The sequence below is a fragment of the Peromyscus leucopus genome, chromosome 7, assembly GCF_004664715.2.
Source record: "Peromyscus leucopus breed LL Stock chromosome 7, UCI_PerLeu_2.1, whole genome shotgun sequence".
NCBI classification, from domain to species: domain Eukaryota; kingdom Metazoa; phylum Chordata; class Mammalia; order Rodentia; family Cricetidae; genus Peromyscus; species Peromyscus leucopus.
The window spans coordinates 34,143,735-34,159,614 of record NC_051069.1 but is presented as its reverse complement, the minus strand read 5'-3'; the positions used below and the strand labels follow the sequence as shown (position 1 = coordinate 34,159,614).

Here is a 15,880-nt window from a genome sequence, read left to right as displayed (position 1 = left end):
CTCATCTTTTATCAATTACCAGTACAACATCAAAGTGGTACCTGACAGGTATGGGAAGTTGTAGATTGCACATATCCTGATTTCCAGAATCTCTGTGTGGCATATTCTTAGTAGCACCAACAGTATAATTTATGCACAGGATTTAAATATATTTTGGATTTAGGGTATTTTAAATTCATGATGAAGTAATCTGACCATAGCCTCCCATAAATCCAAGAGCTCATTTATGCATGAAATTTCATTATTTCTTTTATGCATGGCAATAATTCATCCATTAGTTTGACACAATAATCCAGGAAATGTCATAGTGTGTTTATCTTTCATAGGTTAACAAGAGGAACCATATGCAAAAAAAATATAATAAAACCTTTTCAAATTATTATATTAGTGAGGAGGTATACACTGGGGATTCAAACACAGAACATGTTAACATGGGTAAACTATTGCTCTTTACATCTAAAGGAATAATCAAGCAGTAATCAACACTCACATAAAAATGTGGAAATGTACAACATATAAATAGTGATTTTGGAGGCTGGAAAGCAGCTGAGTGGTAAAGTATTTGTCTAATGTATACAAAGTCCTGGGATCCATCCACAGAATAGTAAAGCAAAGGTAATTAACTTTTAAAAAAATAATTTAGGGAGATAATGCATGAATTCAAATTTTTTAAGAAAGTAATAAAGACTTGGGAATAGACTTTTGGAATATTAACATTAATAGAGCATAAAGAAAAAAGCAATAAATTTCTTTATTACAAGAAGATACTGGAAGATGGGAGTTTAATATTGGTTCAAACATGAAGAATATAAAATCACCAAAGAGAAGTTCATGTCTGGTTAAAATATTCAATCTCTAAGGAAATAAAGGTACAACATGGTCTAGCATATAAATGTAATCACCTCATTTCCTGCTTTTATTTATGTGATGTACTTGTTGGAAACAGATTGAGAAGCTTTTTACATGAAATAATTCCTCTGTAACTTTTTTGGAGTCTCACCAAGTGGCAAGTATAATAAAAGGAATACTGTTTATTTTCCTTCTGACATTTTTATAGCTAAGATAATAATATTGCAAATTATGAGCAACAAACCAGAAGGCATTCCGGAATGGGATTTTTTATAGCATCCTTTTAAAAAACAAAATTATTAAAGGCTCAGAGCCCAATATTACCATTCTAGGATAACTGATGAGTAACAATGATTAGGTAAGAGCAAGGTTTTTTCTTTTAAATCAGGTAAGTTTTAAAAATTATTCCTGATAGTTTTCCTTTTTATTTAAGATATTATCAGTAGTGCATAAAATGACATATATGATAAATAACTGTTTTACATTTAAGTTGTATCCTGTATCAAATACAGTTATAGACTATAACGTACTTAACTGTTGTAATCATGCTGAATTCAGTTTCCCAGATTTGTAATGCATAATTGAATTTCCTTTCCATTTAGCCCATGCATCTGACTTTCAGTACAAAGGAGCTAGCAGCCATTGTCCCACTCTCTTTCAGTTTACACAGCTCTGTAGCAAAAGTTTTCCTGATCACTCCAGGCTCCAGTAGTCCTACAGTCACTCAGACCCAAGTAAATACACAGAGGCTTGTATTAATTAAAACTGCTTTAGCCATTAGCTCAGGCTTACTACTAACTAGCTCTTACACTTAAAGTGAGCCCATTTCTCCCATTTCTGTTAATCTGTATGCCACCACATGTTCCATGGCTGTACATGTGTGCCATTACATGCTGCTCCCTGGATAGCAGGCTAGTGTCTTCTGATTCAACCTTCCTCTTCCCAGAATTCTCCTTGTCTGCTTATCCCACCTATACTTCCTGCCTGGCTACTGGCCAATCAGTGTTTTATTAAACCAGTGTACAAAAACATATTTCACAGAACAACTCTTTTAGATTGTACATGTATGGAAGATTATGCAAAATTTTTCATCAAGTGTGCTGAGTTTTAGGTTTACATATGACTTCAGGTTTAGAAGAATCTGAAGACCCTTGATGTACCCTTTTTCACCCTTTTTTCACTCCTAAGATACAAGTACAGTTCCTTGAAAGATGATCAGTATGTCCAGAGAGTCAGCAGACCCTCCATTGTGGTGTCTGACTTGATGATCTGCTTCTCCATGTACAGATATCATATTCCTTTATATTCATGATGTTTCTTGAGATGCTGGCAGTAGCTTAAACATTCCTAGACCTTGGTTCTTTCATTTTTTTTTATTGAGACAGAGTTCTTGATATTAACTGCACACAGTTCAAACTGTGGTCAGCACCAAGTTTTTGAAATTTCTGACAATACTAAGAGCAACCTGAAGGAATAAAAAGAAGAGAGTATAAGTAATTTTATTCTGGCCCATTCCATTTCACCCTTATCTCTAGTTAATTAATCATATGAATACAAAAGACCCCCAAGCTCAGCAGTGGACACACTTATGGATATTTTCAGCTATATTTCTCCGAGATTCTAACACAGGGAAGTGATTGCCATTTCACTTCATGATAGTGTGAGATGAGTTTACTGATATCAGCTTATTCTTTGCAGAAACCCCACCTTGTATCTCAACTTGGTGACAGAAGATAATATTGGAAGATCTGTGAGGTTCTCCTGGATCTCTACACATTCCTGAAAGATGAATGTCTCTGGTGAATGGTTCTTCAGTAATTGAATTCATTCTCCTGGGCTTAACAGACCGGAATGACCTCCAAATTCCCCTCTTCTTCATTTTTTCTAATAACATATATGATAACTGCATTTGGAAATTTGGCTTTGATTATTTTAAGTTTGCATATGACCTGAAAGTAAAAGTGAAATTTTTCAAGGGAATAGAGGGAATGAACAAGAGAAGGAATAGTGGAGAAGGTAAGATAGAAAAGTACAGGGGAATGTGCTGCATGTATAGCAATATGTTCTTACATGAAAATGTTCTAAGGTATCATAATATCACATACAATGATTATATACTCTAAAAATTTGAAAGAATAATACTTTCTCAAAATGTATTTGAATTTATTTATTTATTTATTTATTTATTTATTTATTTATTTATTTATTTATTTATTTTGTTTCTATACGACACATGAAAAAGGCTACCACCACAACTTTTAATACTTCCAGGGTTTATTTCAACAGTTGGTGAGGGTTGACATTTTTACCCCTTTTCCTCTAATTAATTAAGCATCCAGTTATTTGTATGACATAAAAATGTAATAAATATGCATGATTAAAAGAGTGAAACAAAACCTATCCACTTGCACTAAAACCTATTCCATGCAAATTGTAGATAGAACAAGATCAGAGACAGGCTGACAGACATCTGAGATGAATGTTTAATAGGTGAGGTAAAGTGTTGTTATTCAATTTAGGTAATATTTTATTTTACAATACTATTCAGTTCTACATAACAGCCACGGATTCCCTTGTTCTCCCCCTTCCTGCCCCCCTCCCCTTCCCCCCAGACCACCCCCTATTCCCACCACCTCCAGATCAAGGCCACCCCCAAGGACTGAGATCAACCTGATAGACTCAGTCCAGGCAGGTCCAGTCCCCTCCTCCCAAATTGAGCCAAGCGTCCCTGTATAAGTCCCAGGTTTCAAATAGCTATCTCATGCAGCGAGCCCAGGACCTGGTACCACTGCCTAGATGCCTCCCAAACAGATCAAGCCAATCAACTGTCTCACCTATTCAGAGGGCCTGATCCAGTTGGGGGCCCCTCAGCCTTTGGTTCATAGTTCATGTGTTTCCATTCCTTTGGCTATTTGTCCCTGTGCTTTATCCAACCTTGGTTTCAACAATTCTCGCTCATATAAACCCTCCTCTTTCTCTCTAATTAGACTCCCAGCACTCCACCCAGGGCCTAGCCGTGGATGTCTGCATCCAGATTCCTCAGTCCTTGGATGGGATTTCTGGCACAACTATTAGGGTGTTTGGCCATCCCATCACCAGAGTAGGTCAGTCCCGGCTGTCTCTCGGCCATTGCCAACAGTCAGCAACATAGCAGGATACAAGATCAACTCAAAAAACTCAGTAGCCCTCCTATATACAATGGACAAAGAAGCTGAGAAGGAAATCAGAGATACATCACCCTTTACAATAGCCACAAATGACATAAAATACCTTGGGGTAACACTAACCAAGCAAGTGAAGGATCTATATGACAAGAACTTGAAGTCCCTGAAAAAAGAAATTGAAGAAGATGTCAGAAAATGGAAAGATCTCCCATGCTCTTGGATAGGCAGGGTTAATATAGTAAAAATGGCAATTTTAGCAAAAGCAATCTACAGATTCAATGTAATCCCCATCAAAATACCAACACAATTCTTCACAGACCTGGAAAGAATAATACTCAACTTCATATGGAAAAACAAAAAACCCAGGATAGCCAAAAGAATCCTGTACAATAAAACAACCTCTGTAGGCATCACAATCCCTGACTTCAAGCTCTACTATAGAGCTACAGTAATAAAAACACCTTGGTATTGGCATAAAAACCGACATGTGGACCAATGGAATCGAATTGAAGACCCTGACATTAACCCACACACCTATGAACATATAATTTTTGACAAAGAAGCCAAAAGTGTTTGAATTTAAATATCAGAGTTTCAGAAATACTTTAAATTTGATGACTCACAGGAACTACTTCAAGTTCCCTATTTGTTTTAAAGAAAATTTAGTTGGTCAAATAGGATGCTACCATTATAAATGCCAAAGAATCTAGAAGTTGCCCTCTCCAGATACTGAGAGACTCAAGCAAGACTAGGCAATCTCCATCAATCTCTACCAATCTTGTTTTCATTTTACAGATGGAGACAAAATCTCCCAAGATTACTAAAGGTTCCCCACTGACTTACTGCTGGACAACTGGAACCAATTAGATACTCATACAATTAAGAAGAGAGCACTGTTTTTTTTTTTTTTCCTCAACATATGCCTGAGTAAAAAACCCTCTAAAACTTAAGGAAAAGTGGTCCCAGAACTTCAGTTCAGTGTAGATAGACTAAATGATGAAAACTAATGGTTTTTATAGTTCTTGTTCTATTATGGACTTTTTTTTGGTGGTAAATAAGTAGACAAAAATATATTCTGCCAGAGGCCACAAAAATATGTAGCAGATCACAACTGATATTCATATGGTCAACTCACCAGATGAATAACTCTGATGGAGAAAACTTGTTAAGCAAGACTTATGAGGTCACTGCCTATGAATGACTGATTGCTCCTGTCTGTAATTTTCTTGTGTATTAGCACAATTCTCCCTTAAAACAGCTATGAGACTCTTTCCACAGCTTATTGGTAGTGTGTTATCCACTTATTGGACACAGTTATTCCTGTGAATTGAGAGAAGGATGAATTCTTCTTAGACTGTATAATTTTGGTGAATAAAATATGCCTTCATAGATAAATCTTTGTTCCACAAAATGGTGAGAAACTTAGAAGCCTATTTTATATTATTAGTTAGCTTACAAGATAATTATATACAATTAGCTGATATAAAATTTCAAACTAGACTGAATATATATATATATATATATATATATATATATATATATATATATCACAAGTTAAACCTCACAGATAATACACAAAGACAGAGTTGAAGGTAGTTGAAGGTATCTAAACATCTGAGCCTAGCTTTTTAGACACAAAGCAACCTCAATTACAATGTCCTCTCTTGTCAGGTCTGGCTGATAACACTGACCAGTGGCTAACTACCTACACAAGTTTCTTAGCAATCAACTCATTGCATGAACTTTTAACTTCAAGTTTTATGATATAAGATTCTAGATTCAGCTAACTATTTATTAAGTCCTGAAATCTATGTGAATAACAGGAAAGGCAATTAGCCAACTAACCAAGTCCAGAGAGAAACAGCTTTATGCTCAGTTAAACCATGGGAAAATTTTAACAGTTAGCTAGGGTTGTAAAGGATGATCTAACTTCTTAGCCTTAGAATAAAGAGTTACAAGTTACCCTCCATGTGATCTGCAGTTGCATGCAGGATGAAGAATACAGTTTTAGGCTTGGAATGCTTTCAAAGTCAGGAAAGTGCAGAGCACTTGACAGCATGCACCCCTGTCCTTTGCATTACAGCCTGTACAGACTTGAGATGCCATCGTTAGTAGCTTCCAGTCTCCTGGCCTGAGAAAAACTAATACTTTCACACTTTGTTAATCACGAAATGTTAGCCTATTTTTAGTTACACTTGAAAAACATAGAGTAGTACATAGTTTTCTTATTTCTTCTCTGACTTCTTAATAGTTTAACCTTTTTCCTTTGTAACCCTTTACAGGCTATCTCCTTAGATAGCATTACAGCGGAACCCCCTTTTTTCACAGTCGCAGCATCAGCTGCACCACTAATCGGAAAGCTGACAATTTTATTTTGAGTGTGCTATCAGTATCACTCTGCTCCTTATTGTTTGCTCAAGGAATGCAATGTGACTCCCAGATATAGCCTTTGTGACCTTTTTTTCCAGTGCCTAAAGCTTTCTATTGAATGTGTATATAAGCTGTGTAGAACAAAAGAACTGGTGAATTAGAGCTGGAAGAAAATCAAGCATATGACCCTCAGTATGTGTATGAGTCTTATTTCCTCAGATAGATAAAAATTATTTCTAAGTCCTGCTACTTTGAGGAATTCTCTTTGCAATCCTGGAGCAGTCCTGAGAGCTGGTCTCATGGGCTATAATAATAATATTCTATATTAAAAAGAGAAAGGGTGAAATCCAATGTGAAGATCCATAGTTTCAGAATGCCTATTCTAAATATATAGATATTTATTGAAATGTAATATTCTACAATGAAACTTTTTTCTTAATTTTTAAAAAGATTTTGATGATAAATAAATAGATAGAAAAGAGAGAGAGAAAGTGAGAGAGGGGAGAGGGAGAGATAGAGAGAGAGAGAGATAGAGAGAGGGAGAGAGAGAGGGAGGGAGGAGGGAGGGAGGGAGGGAGGGAGGGAGAGAGAGAGAGAGAGAGAGAGAGAGAGAGAGAGAGAGAGAGAGAGAGAAGGAATATTTCAAATAAATACATCAGTTTGTAAATGTCTGGAGACTCTAACAGTATATTTTCAAAGTCAATTTTTCTCTATAAATATCAAAGCATAAACCCCTTCAGGAAAGGCTAAGGCAATACTTTTCCTTTGTAGACCTGGCTCTTTTGGTGTTCCAACTATATCATGTAAAAAAGGATGGGTGTGGTGATACCTAGACTTCTCAGTTAACTCCACCATCCATTATCAGTGTCTGTCCTGCTTAAAATGATTTTTTAAATTCTTTAGTCCCTTTTCTTATCCACTGTCTTATGTGGTGGGTGGCAATAGAGTATTCTTCTGCCCATGTTCTTTTATATCTATGAATGTACAAAGGCAAATTCACTTAAAATGATAGAATTAGCTTTTAGTTACACTTTATTCAGATTGACAAACATATAGAAACATAATTCATAGTAAATAGAACACAATACAATAGGAGAATAATCAATGCAATGGTAACCCATAAAGAAAACTCTCAGTAAGTCTTACGCAATCCAAAGCTGTTTCCAGGCAGATAGAACTAATCGGTAGCAGGATAAGTAAGGCAAATAAAATACATTCAGAAAGAGGGAAATTTGTGAAACAAAAATTAAAAAGTGTACTAGATACAAGATGTGAGAGATATTATTTACTAGATACACTTTTCATTCAACAAAGAAAATCATTTCATTGGAACAAGAGATAAGAGAGATGTTGAAAAACTTATTGCTCTTGCAGAAGACTTGAGTCCAGTTCAGTGAAACCAGATGGAAGTTTACAATCTTCAGTAATTCTAGTCCTGCACATCTAATGCCCTCTTCTGTCCTCTGTTGGCTCCTGCATGCCCATGGTGCACATAGACTCATAGAAGTACAGACACATACACATAAAAACATTTTTAATGAAATGATAAATCAGAGAAAAAAACAAACAATATTTTGCAATATGAAATCACATTAAATGTTTAATATATGTAAATATATGTACAAATGAATTGTTAAGGAAAAATCTAGCAGGTTAATATTGGTTTCAGATGGATAAATGGATGATTTTTCTGATGTGTAAGTCAAGGATTTAATGATGCTTATGCTAAATTTTAAAATGTCAAAATATGTAATGAAGAAAAATGAAACAATTACAAAATATTTACAGGGTATCTTTAAAATGTTTAAACTGTGGTTCCATAACATTTCATTGAGTTTTTTTTTTACTTTTAAAGTGCTCTTCTTTTACTGTTTTAGTATCTTAAGGATTGTCATTTTAGCTCTTTTATCAAAAGAGTCATAATTAAACATCATATTCCATGAAAAACATTCTCATAACTTAGCTTACTCTCTAACTCTGCAAATCTTTCCTTGGAGTTTAAATTCCACATTTCAGTCATCATTTTCAAATTCTCCTGACTCAAAATATGTCTTCTATTCCAGAATAAAAAGATAAAACTCAACTTGACAAATTAACTAAGTCAGCTCCTTGCTGAAAGATGTTTAATTCATAGCATTTGTATATATGAATCGACAAATTTAATTTACTATGGAGGCTTTCATTTCCGATTTGTAAAAGGGACATCCTCCAGTGGAAGACAGAATACCCAGAATAGTAGTAACACACTGTAACCACATTTCTAAAGGCCATGTCAGGTGAGTCCCTCCACTTAATTGCCAAAATTCTAACCTAGCATTGTGAGATTTGGTCATTATCAGGCATTGATCTTTTGAAATAGGAGGAAAAAATGACAGTGATCATATCATATTTTTAAACACAAATTTCTCTGATAAAGTTTTTAAAGTACATGTGAACGAAAATGATGAATTAATCACGCCAATGATAAATAATGGAATTCAATATCTTTTGATTGGAATTCAATATCTTTAAGAAGTAGAAATTCGTTATTGAAAGGGCATATAAATTTTTTCACTCTATTACCAAAAAGAAAAATAGAGTAGGATAATGGCCACACAAACGGAACTAATGAAACTGACCTTCCAAGTCCTGTAACTACATAGCAAAGGACACTCTTTCAGATCAACACTTTCTCTTACTCAGTGTCTTTATCAAGGCAACTTTAACATCTTTGTTCCTCAAGCTGTATATTAAAGGATTCAGCAGAGGAACTGTATTGGTATAAAAGACAGAAGAAATTTTACCTTCATCCATTGACATGGCAGAGGATGGTTTGAGGTACATAAATGCACCCGATCCGAAGAAGAGAGAAACAGCAATTATGTGGGAACTGCAGGTGCTGAAGGCCTTGGACCTGCCCTCAGTAGAGCTGATATGGAAAATACTAGAGAGGATGAGACCATAAGAAATAAAGATGGTAATGCTGGGCACAATGATGTTGATGCCCACAACAACAAAAACCTCCAGCTCATTGATGTAAGTGCTGGTGCAGGAGAGCTGGAGCAAAGGAAGAATATCACAGAAGTAGTGGTTGATAGTATTGGCATCACAGAAGGTCAGTCTCAGCATGCACACAGTGTGAGCCAGAGCACCAGAAAATGCCATCATGTATGAGCCTAACATAAGGATCAAACATAATTTAGGAGACATGACAATGTTATACAAGAGTGGATTGCAGATGGCCACATAGCGATCATAGGCCATTGAGGTCAGCACATAACACTCAGAAATGGAGAAAAAGCTGAAAAAGAAAAGCTGGGTCATGCACCCTCTATAGGAAATAATGTTCTTCTCTGATATAAAGCTCATCAACATTTTGGGTGAAAACACAGAAGAATAACAGAGGTCAACAAAGGATAAGTTAAAGAGGAAAAAGTACATTGGGGTGTGAAGGTGAGAATTCAGTCCAATCAAGATGATCAAACCCAGATTTCCCAACACAGTGATCACATACATCACTAGAAACACGATTAAGAGTGGGCACTGGAGATTAGGCTCCTCTGTTAATCCGACCAGGATGAATTCAGTCACTGAAGAAATGTTTTCAGGACCCATTCTTCTTTAAAGTAATCTATGTGCACAGCAAAGAGGAATCATGTTAGAGGAAAATGCAGTCATTCCCACAACAACTTTTCACAGAACATAGAGTTCACCAACAGAATGTATTCCTTTAGTTGTGATGTTTCCCTTATCTAAATTATTTTCATACACATGCACACACGCATAATATTATTTCATACTTGCTTTGATCATATCCACCCTCCCTCCCCCAACTATTCACAGGTCCAGCCTACCTCATTACCTAGCCCTTTTTATATATTTTTATTCATCAGGCTGATTTCTGTTTCCCATATATTCTTGCAACTGTGGCCTTTCACTAGGGGGATGGCTGACTTACCAGGGGCTACTCTTAGAGAAGACTGACTCCCCCTCTCCCAGCATCTTACAATTGCCAGTAGATCTTAGCTAAGTTTGCAGCTTCTTACCCAGCTCCTCTTTCTGTGCTAGTTTTGGTCTGGATTGCACTTTTACAGATCTTGTGCATGCTTTTACAACTACAGTAAGTTTGTATGTGTAGCTGCCATTCTGTGTCCAGAAAACACCTTTTCCTTATATTCATCCATTCTCTGGCTCTTATACTTTTTCTGTGCTCAGTTATCAACAAAATAAATAACAGAGTACAATATAAAGCCCATCTCACTGATAACTACCAATACTTTTCTCTGAAAATGTGACTCCTGAAACCAAAGGATAAGAAAGGAGTGAGCTGAATCAAGAGAGAATCATCATCCTCATTGGTTTTCCTTGTCTTGAATTTACCCCTCATTGATGATATTGGAATTATATACCTTGGAAACATGTGTTGGCCTCCAACACAGGTTAGACTTCAATGAATTAAGATCAGTACATTGTTCTAAAAATATCAGGTATGGCTTAGTTACCCCCATGTCAGAGAAAAAGCTATGAATGTAGAGTAATGAGGTTCTGTTCAAGGAGAAGGAACTACTTAATTCTTTGGCCTTCCCTAAGGCCTCCAATGTCTCTTCTCAGTCTCCATGCCCCACTTTGAATGGATTATTATATCACTTTCACTTGAGTGTCAATACTATACACTATGGAAAATAGTGACTTGTATCTTAGATCTCTGGATTTTAGTCTCAAAGATGACAATAATGTAAATTGAATTCTGAAGTTCACATTTATTCCATAAAAATATGGTGTTTTGTCATTCTTTACTTACTTGTATGATCCTTGGAAGAGCAATTACATCATACATACATTTCTCGTATGTACCTAGCCAGTATCTCCAAACTAAAAATAGCTTACACCATTTCAAGCAGCAGACCAAAATTTCTATCGTATTTACCTTTCATAAGTGTGAGTTTTAACATGCAATTAATATTATTATGCACTCAGTTATAAACAGAGTAGTTGATGACTCAAACTTCTCAGGAGAGTAATTTTTTTATGTGTAATAGGAGAAAAGTGGTTTACAGCTACACCTAGGACACTAATCTGTCATTATATTCCTTAGGGGCTTGATTTTTACTCAAGTTTTTCTTCCCTTTAGGGTTTGGAAATTTTCCAGGGAAAATGAAAAATAAATTATTTCTAATTAATCAAGATGATTAAACAAGAAGTACAGAATTCTACTTCATTAGCATAACAAGTGAGCCACAGTTATGAACTCACTCAATCTGTGGGGAATCTGAAAATTAGGCATTAGGTCCCTATATCCTGTCCTGTCATGAAACCAGCCACACTGGATCTGGTAGGGAAAATCAAGCTACTCTCTTATCATGCACTATTCTTGACAAAGCAACATAGAATAAGAATGAAAATGTACTCCTGGGAAAAGAATGTAATACATACACACACACACACACACACACACACACACACACACACACACACACACATACACACACACACACACACACACACACATACACACATACACACACACACTCACACACACATCCAACACCACATTGTGTTCATGGGTTATCCATAACATTATTTTCTATCTAGCCTGTCTCACAGGTCTTTCAGTACCACACAGTATATACTCTGATCCCAAATGCCAGTGAGAAAGTGATGGTGGCTGAGACTGGCAGTCTGTATAGTTAATATAGGGGTAGAGTTCAAATCTCTCCTACTGGTTTCTCCCTGTAGAAGAAAGGTTCATGGTACTTCCAATGCACTAAATCATCTTTGCATTAAGCTCAGATGTTTGGCTGCTATCTAGAATGCTAGGCTATGGTGGAGTATTGATAGTAATTAAGATTCAGTAGCCTTGTTTTCAGTTTCAGTAAGAATAGATATGTGAATGTAGACTGGTGATCATTACAACTCCTACCCAATGTATGTCAAAGACATGAGATATCAAAACTCCTAGCCACGCTACCCCCAAGTATGTCCCCAGGGTAGAAAGAAGTATGTGAAATGCTGTAATGAAACTTATTTGTACACTGCTGTTCAGTTGACTTCAGTCTCTGATTTATCAGAGCACTGACTGTGTCTGTTATATTCTGAACACCTGGTAGCCATGAGGGACAAAACAAAGCAAGAGTGAATGTTATATTCAAGCCTATCAAAAATAGTTAATAACAATATTTTTCAAACTCTTCCCAAAAGTGGAAGAGAAGTGAAAACATCAAAATTAATAACATAAGCCCAGTGTTACTAAAGTCAAACAAAGAGTCACCCCATGGACATCTTTTAAGTGTCTGTTTGTTTGGTTGTTTGCCTATCTCAGCTAAGCACATATAGGCTAATTTGGACATTGTTGTTTAAAAATATTGTTCCCCAACCTATGAATGAGGATGTGTTTCCTTATATTTATGCCTTATTAAATTCTTTCAGGAAAGTTTGGTAGATTTTGTTATTCAAAATGTTCTACTTTCTGTTGGGATGCATTGGTATACATGCTTATTTTCTCAATTTCCACTTTGTATTAATCATTGTTAGTATATGAAAATGCAATTGACATTTAAATGTTAATATTTATAACTTATTTAAGGTTTATATTCATTATAGGATTTTTGTTTAGTTCATTAGAACTTTGGACACAGAGGGCCACATCCTCTGTAAAAAGAAACCATTATTCTTCAAGGGATCTAATTTAATAGCACTTGTTAGTTTTTCAATACCCAATGATTCTATCTAGAACTTTCAGTGATATATTGAACGAAAAATTTCAAAAGGGTTGTCATGTATTGTTTATCCCAGAGTCGACATTGAATGAGCTCTTGTCCTTGATCCTTATGTTACATAATTTTCTTGTTCTATCTTAAGATTTTTGTTATTTTGAGAATTACCACGTTGTTTTATAGCACATTTCACTAATCACATTTAAAGATGATTTAGATCAATTAATGGTTTATTGTTAAACCTTGTCACATCTAACTAAACTTTTATAACATTTTACTGTGAGATTTGTCATTAATATGATTGTATAAAGAATACACAGTAGCACTTTTCCATAAAATAAACAATTTATAATGGTTACGTGTTATTATAAACAGAGTATTTCCAACATGCCTGATCCTTTCATGTCCTATTTTTTTATGCGTGTACTGATGATCAAACTGAGGAATTCACACATGTTAAGTAATTAATTTACCACTAAGCTTTAATAGAGCTTGCCTCATCTCTCCCTCTCTCTACCCTCTCTATCAATTTTGACTTTGAGGCATGTTCTTGCTAAGTTGCTCTAGTGGGCCTAGTACTGATCTATAGTCTAGGAATGACTCAATTTTATCATCCTTTGATCTCAGCTCCCTGAATAGCTGGGATAACCAGTCATCCTCACCAGCCAGTGGCTATGTATTCTTTCCTGATAGAAACTTAATCCATTTATACCCTATCCATGTGATTGTGTTGAAGTAATTTTCTGGGATTTACTTTATAGATCCAGAAATTAAGTGAGTCTTCAGTATCTCCATTCTTCCAAGAAAATGGCTAAGAAAAGCTGGAAAGGTATCAAATTGGTCCTGGAATGGTATCTGCCATGTCTGGAACTATCATGGTACACCTCACTGCACTGAAGTAAGAAGGAAGAGGAATAGGTGAACCCAGTCAATTCTGCCAGACATTTGGACCACTGATATTATTAACAAGGACCATTAATGAAAGACAAAGTCAGAAAATTCATTTTTAGAGTAACACTAAGTTAACAAAAAGTAAAAAAAAAAATAAATAAAAGTCCACCCAAGACCAGTAGTTCTTTTCCTGACCAGTATTTCCAAATTAAAACCAAAAATTCATATAGGAACAAATAGTAGGTCAGTGTGAATGGAAAAGTAAAATTCATGGATTTAGAAATGCCCAATACCTGAAATAGACAACACATCTCTTACAAAGCTAAGCACCTAAACACTGAGTTTAAGACTGGAAATGACAAAATGGCAAATTTTAATTCAAGTTATTTTTAAAGCTACTATGCATTTTTAGTGCTTAAAATTAGGGATTATAAAAATTGTTATAATCTTGTCAATTTAAAAAATATATCCAACTCTATTATTTTAAAAGGACAATTTCTTAATTTGTTCACCAAAGTTCAACCTTAAGAAAAAAATCTTCATCTGCTAGCTGTACCTTGATCATTCTGCAACTTAAATTCCATATGGTAGTACATGAAAGCCAACACATTCAGGATTTGTCTTCAGGCTCCCTTTGAGTTTTACCTTGCTATTTAGTAACTTGAGCCTTTCTCCTGTCAAGAGAAATATGGTCCTTACAATATTTCTAGGAATTTTCATAAAATATTAGAGCCATAGGGAGAGCCATTTTCCTGACTTTCCCAGACTAAAATTTATCTTCCTACCTAGAGTGTCCAGGGCCACTTGCTCTCTTGGGCTGTCTTCATGCTGTTTTATTTCCTACAAAAGCAGCCAATATCCATCTCCCAGTGTAAGAACCGCCATTACCCAAAGCTCTGCTGTTGTGCAGGCATTGGGGATAGTTAGCGTTATATGGCACTCAAAATCAGGAGAAAGATTGGTTTTCAAATCCTCCTTCAAAATTTTCTGCAATCACAGGTTCTCAATGCCTAGCCCCCTTCATTCCTTTTTTAAGACCTATTGTTTTTTTTTTTTTTTTTTTGGGGGGGGGAGGTTGTTTTTTTGTTCTCTCATCTATCTTGTTCTGTATTACAGAACAAAGAAAATACTCAGATACTTTTATTTATGATATTATGGATGAACTCAATTCACTACACCAAAAGATTATGTCTGCTCCTACAAAAACAACAATCCTCAACAAAATGAAAACTCTAACCGTAGAGAAAAATGTACATATCACGCAGAAACAAACCATAATCAAATTAAAAAATGGAACTATTGCCACATAGTTGTAATTCCTCCAATAAAAAATAATAACATAAATTTAGACTACATGTTGGTACTAACAGTCAACTTGAAATCAGGAAAAAATAGGAAACTTTATACTTTAATCTATTGGATTATCAGTAAATCAATGGCCTCTCTGAGCATCAGTATCCATTATACACAGTAAGTGAGTGCTGGCAACCAGTACAAGCAGAAAACAGAGGGTGCAGGTGTAAACTGTGATGTGTCTTACAGTTTGTATTGGACGCTGGTGGTTTAAGAAGTTCTTTACATTACAAAAGGGGATCTACAGAAAGGAGACAAGGCTTACATTCCTTCCCAAAGATGCATTATGAACAAACATGAAAAACCCACAACCTCTGACAAAAGATCAGACTTACGTTACTCAGTTAAATTAAAAACAAATTCAAATTTTAAAATCATTCAGATTTCCTTTATTAGGATATGAAAGAAATAAGAGTTGCATTAATCAAGGTACAATGTATTTATACTCCAAGGAATTATGTGCTAAATTTTAAACATTAAATTTAAAAACAGAATAATGCCTAGGGAAAATGGGCTAAATACCATCCCATAAAGCATTTTAAGTAACTATTAAGTATCCAC

The 15,880-nt window shown here is 35.3% G+C and overlaps 1 protein-coding gene across 1 annotated transcript; it reads right to left on the bottom strand.

The window, feature by feature from the left end:
* Nucleotides 1-9,044: 9,044 nt before the first annotated feature.
* Nucleotides 9,045-9,989, bottom strand: LOC114687617 (olfactory receptor 8B8-like). The gene has a single exon (XM_028862208.1). The coding sequence runs from the start codon at nt 9,975-9,977 to the stop codon at nt 9,045-9,047; it is 933 nt and encodes a 310-aa protein (XP_028718041.1). The 5' UTR covers nt 9,978-9,989.
* Nucleotides 9,990-15,880: the final 5,891 nt, after the last annotated feature.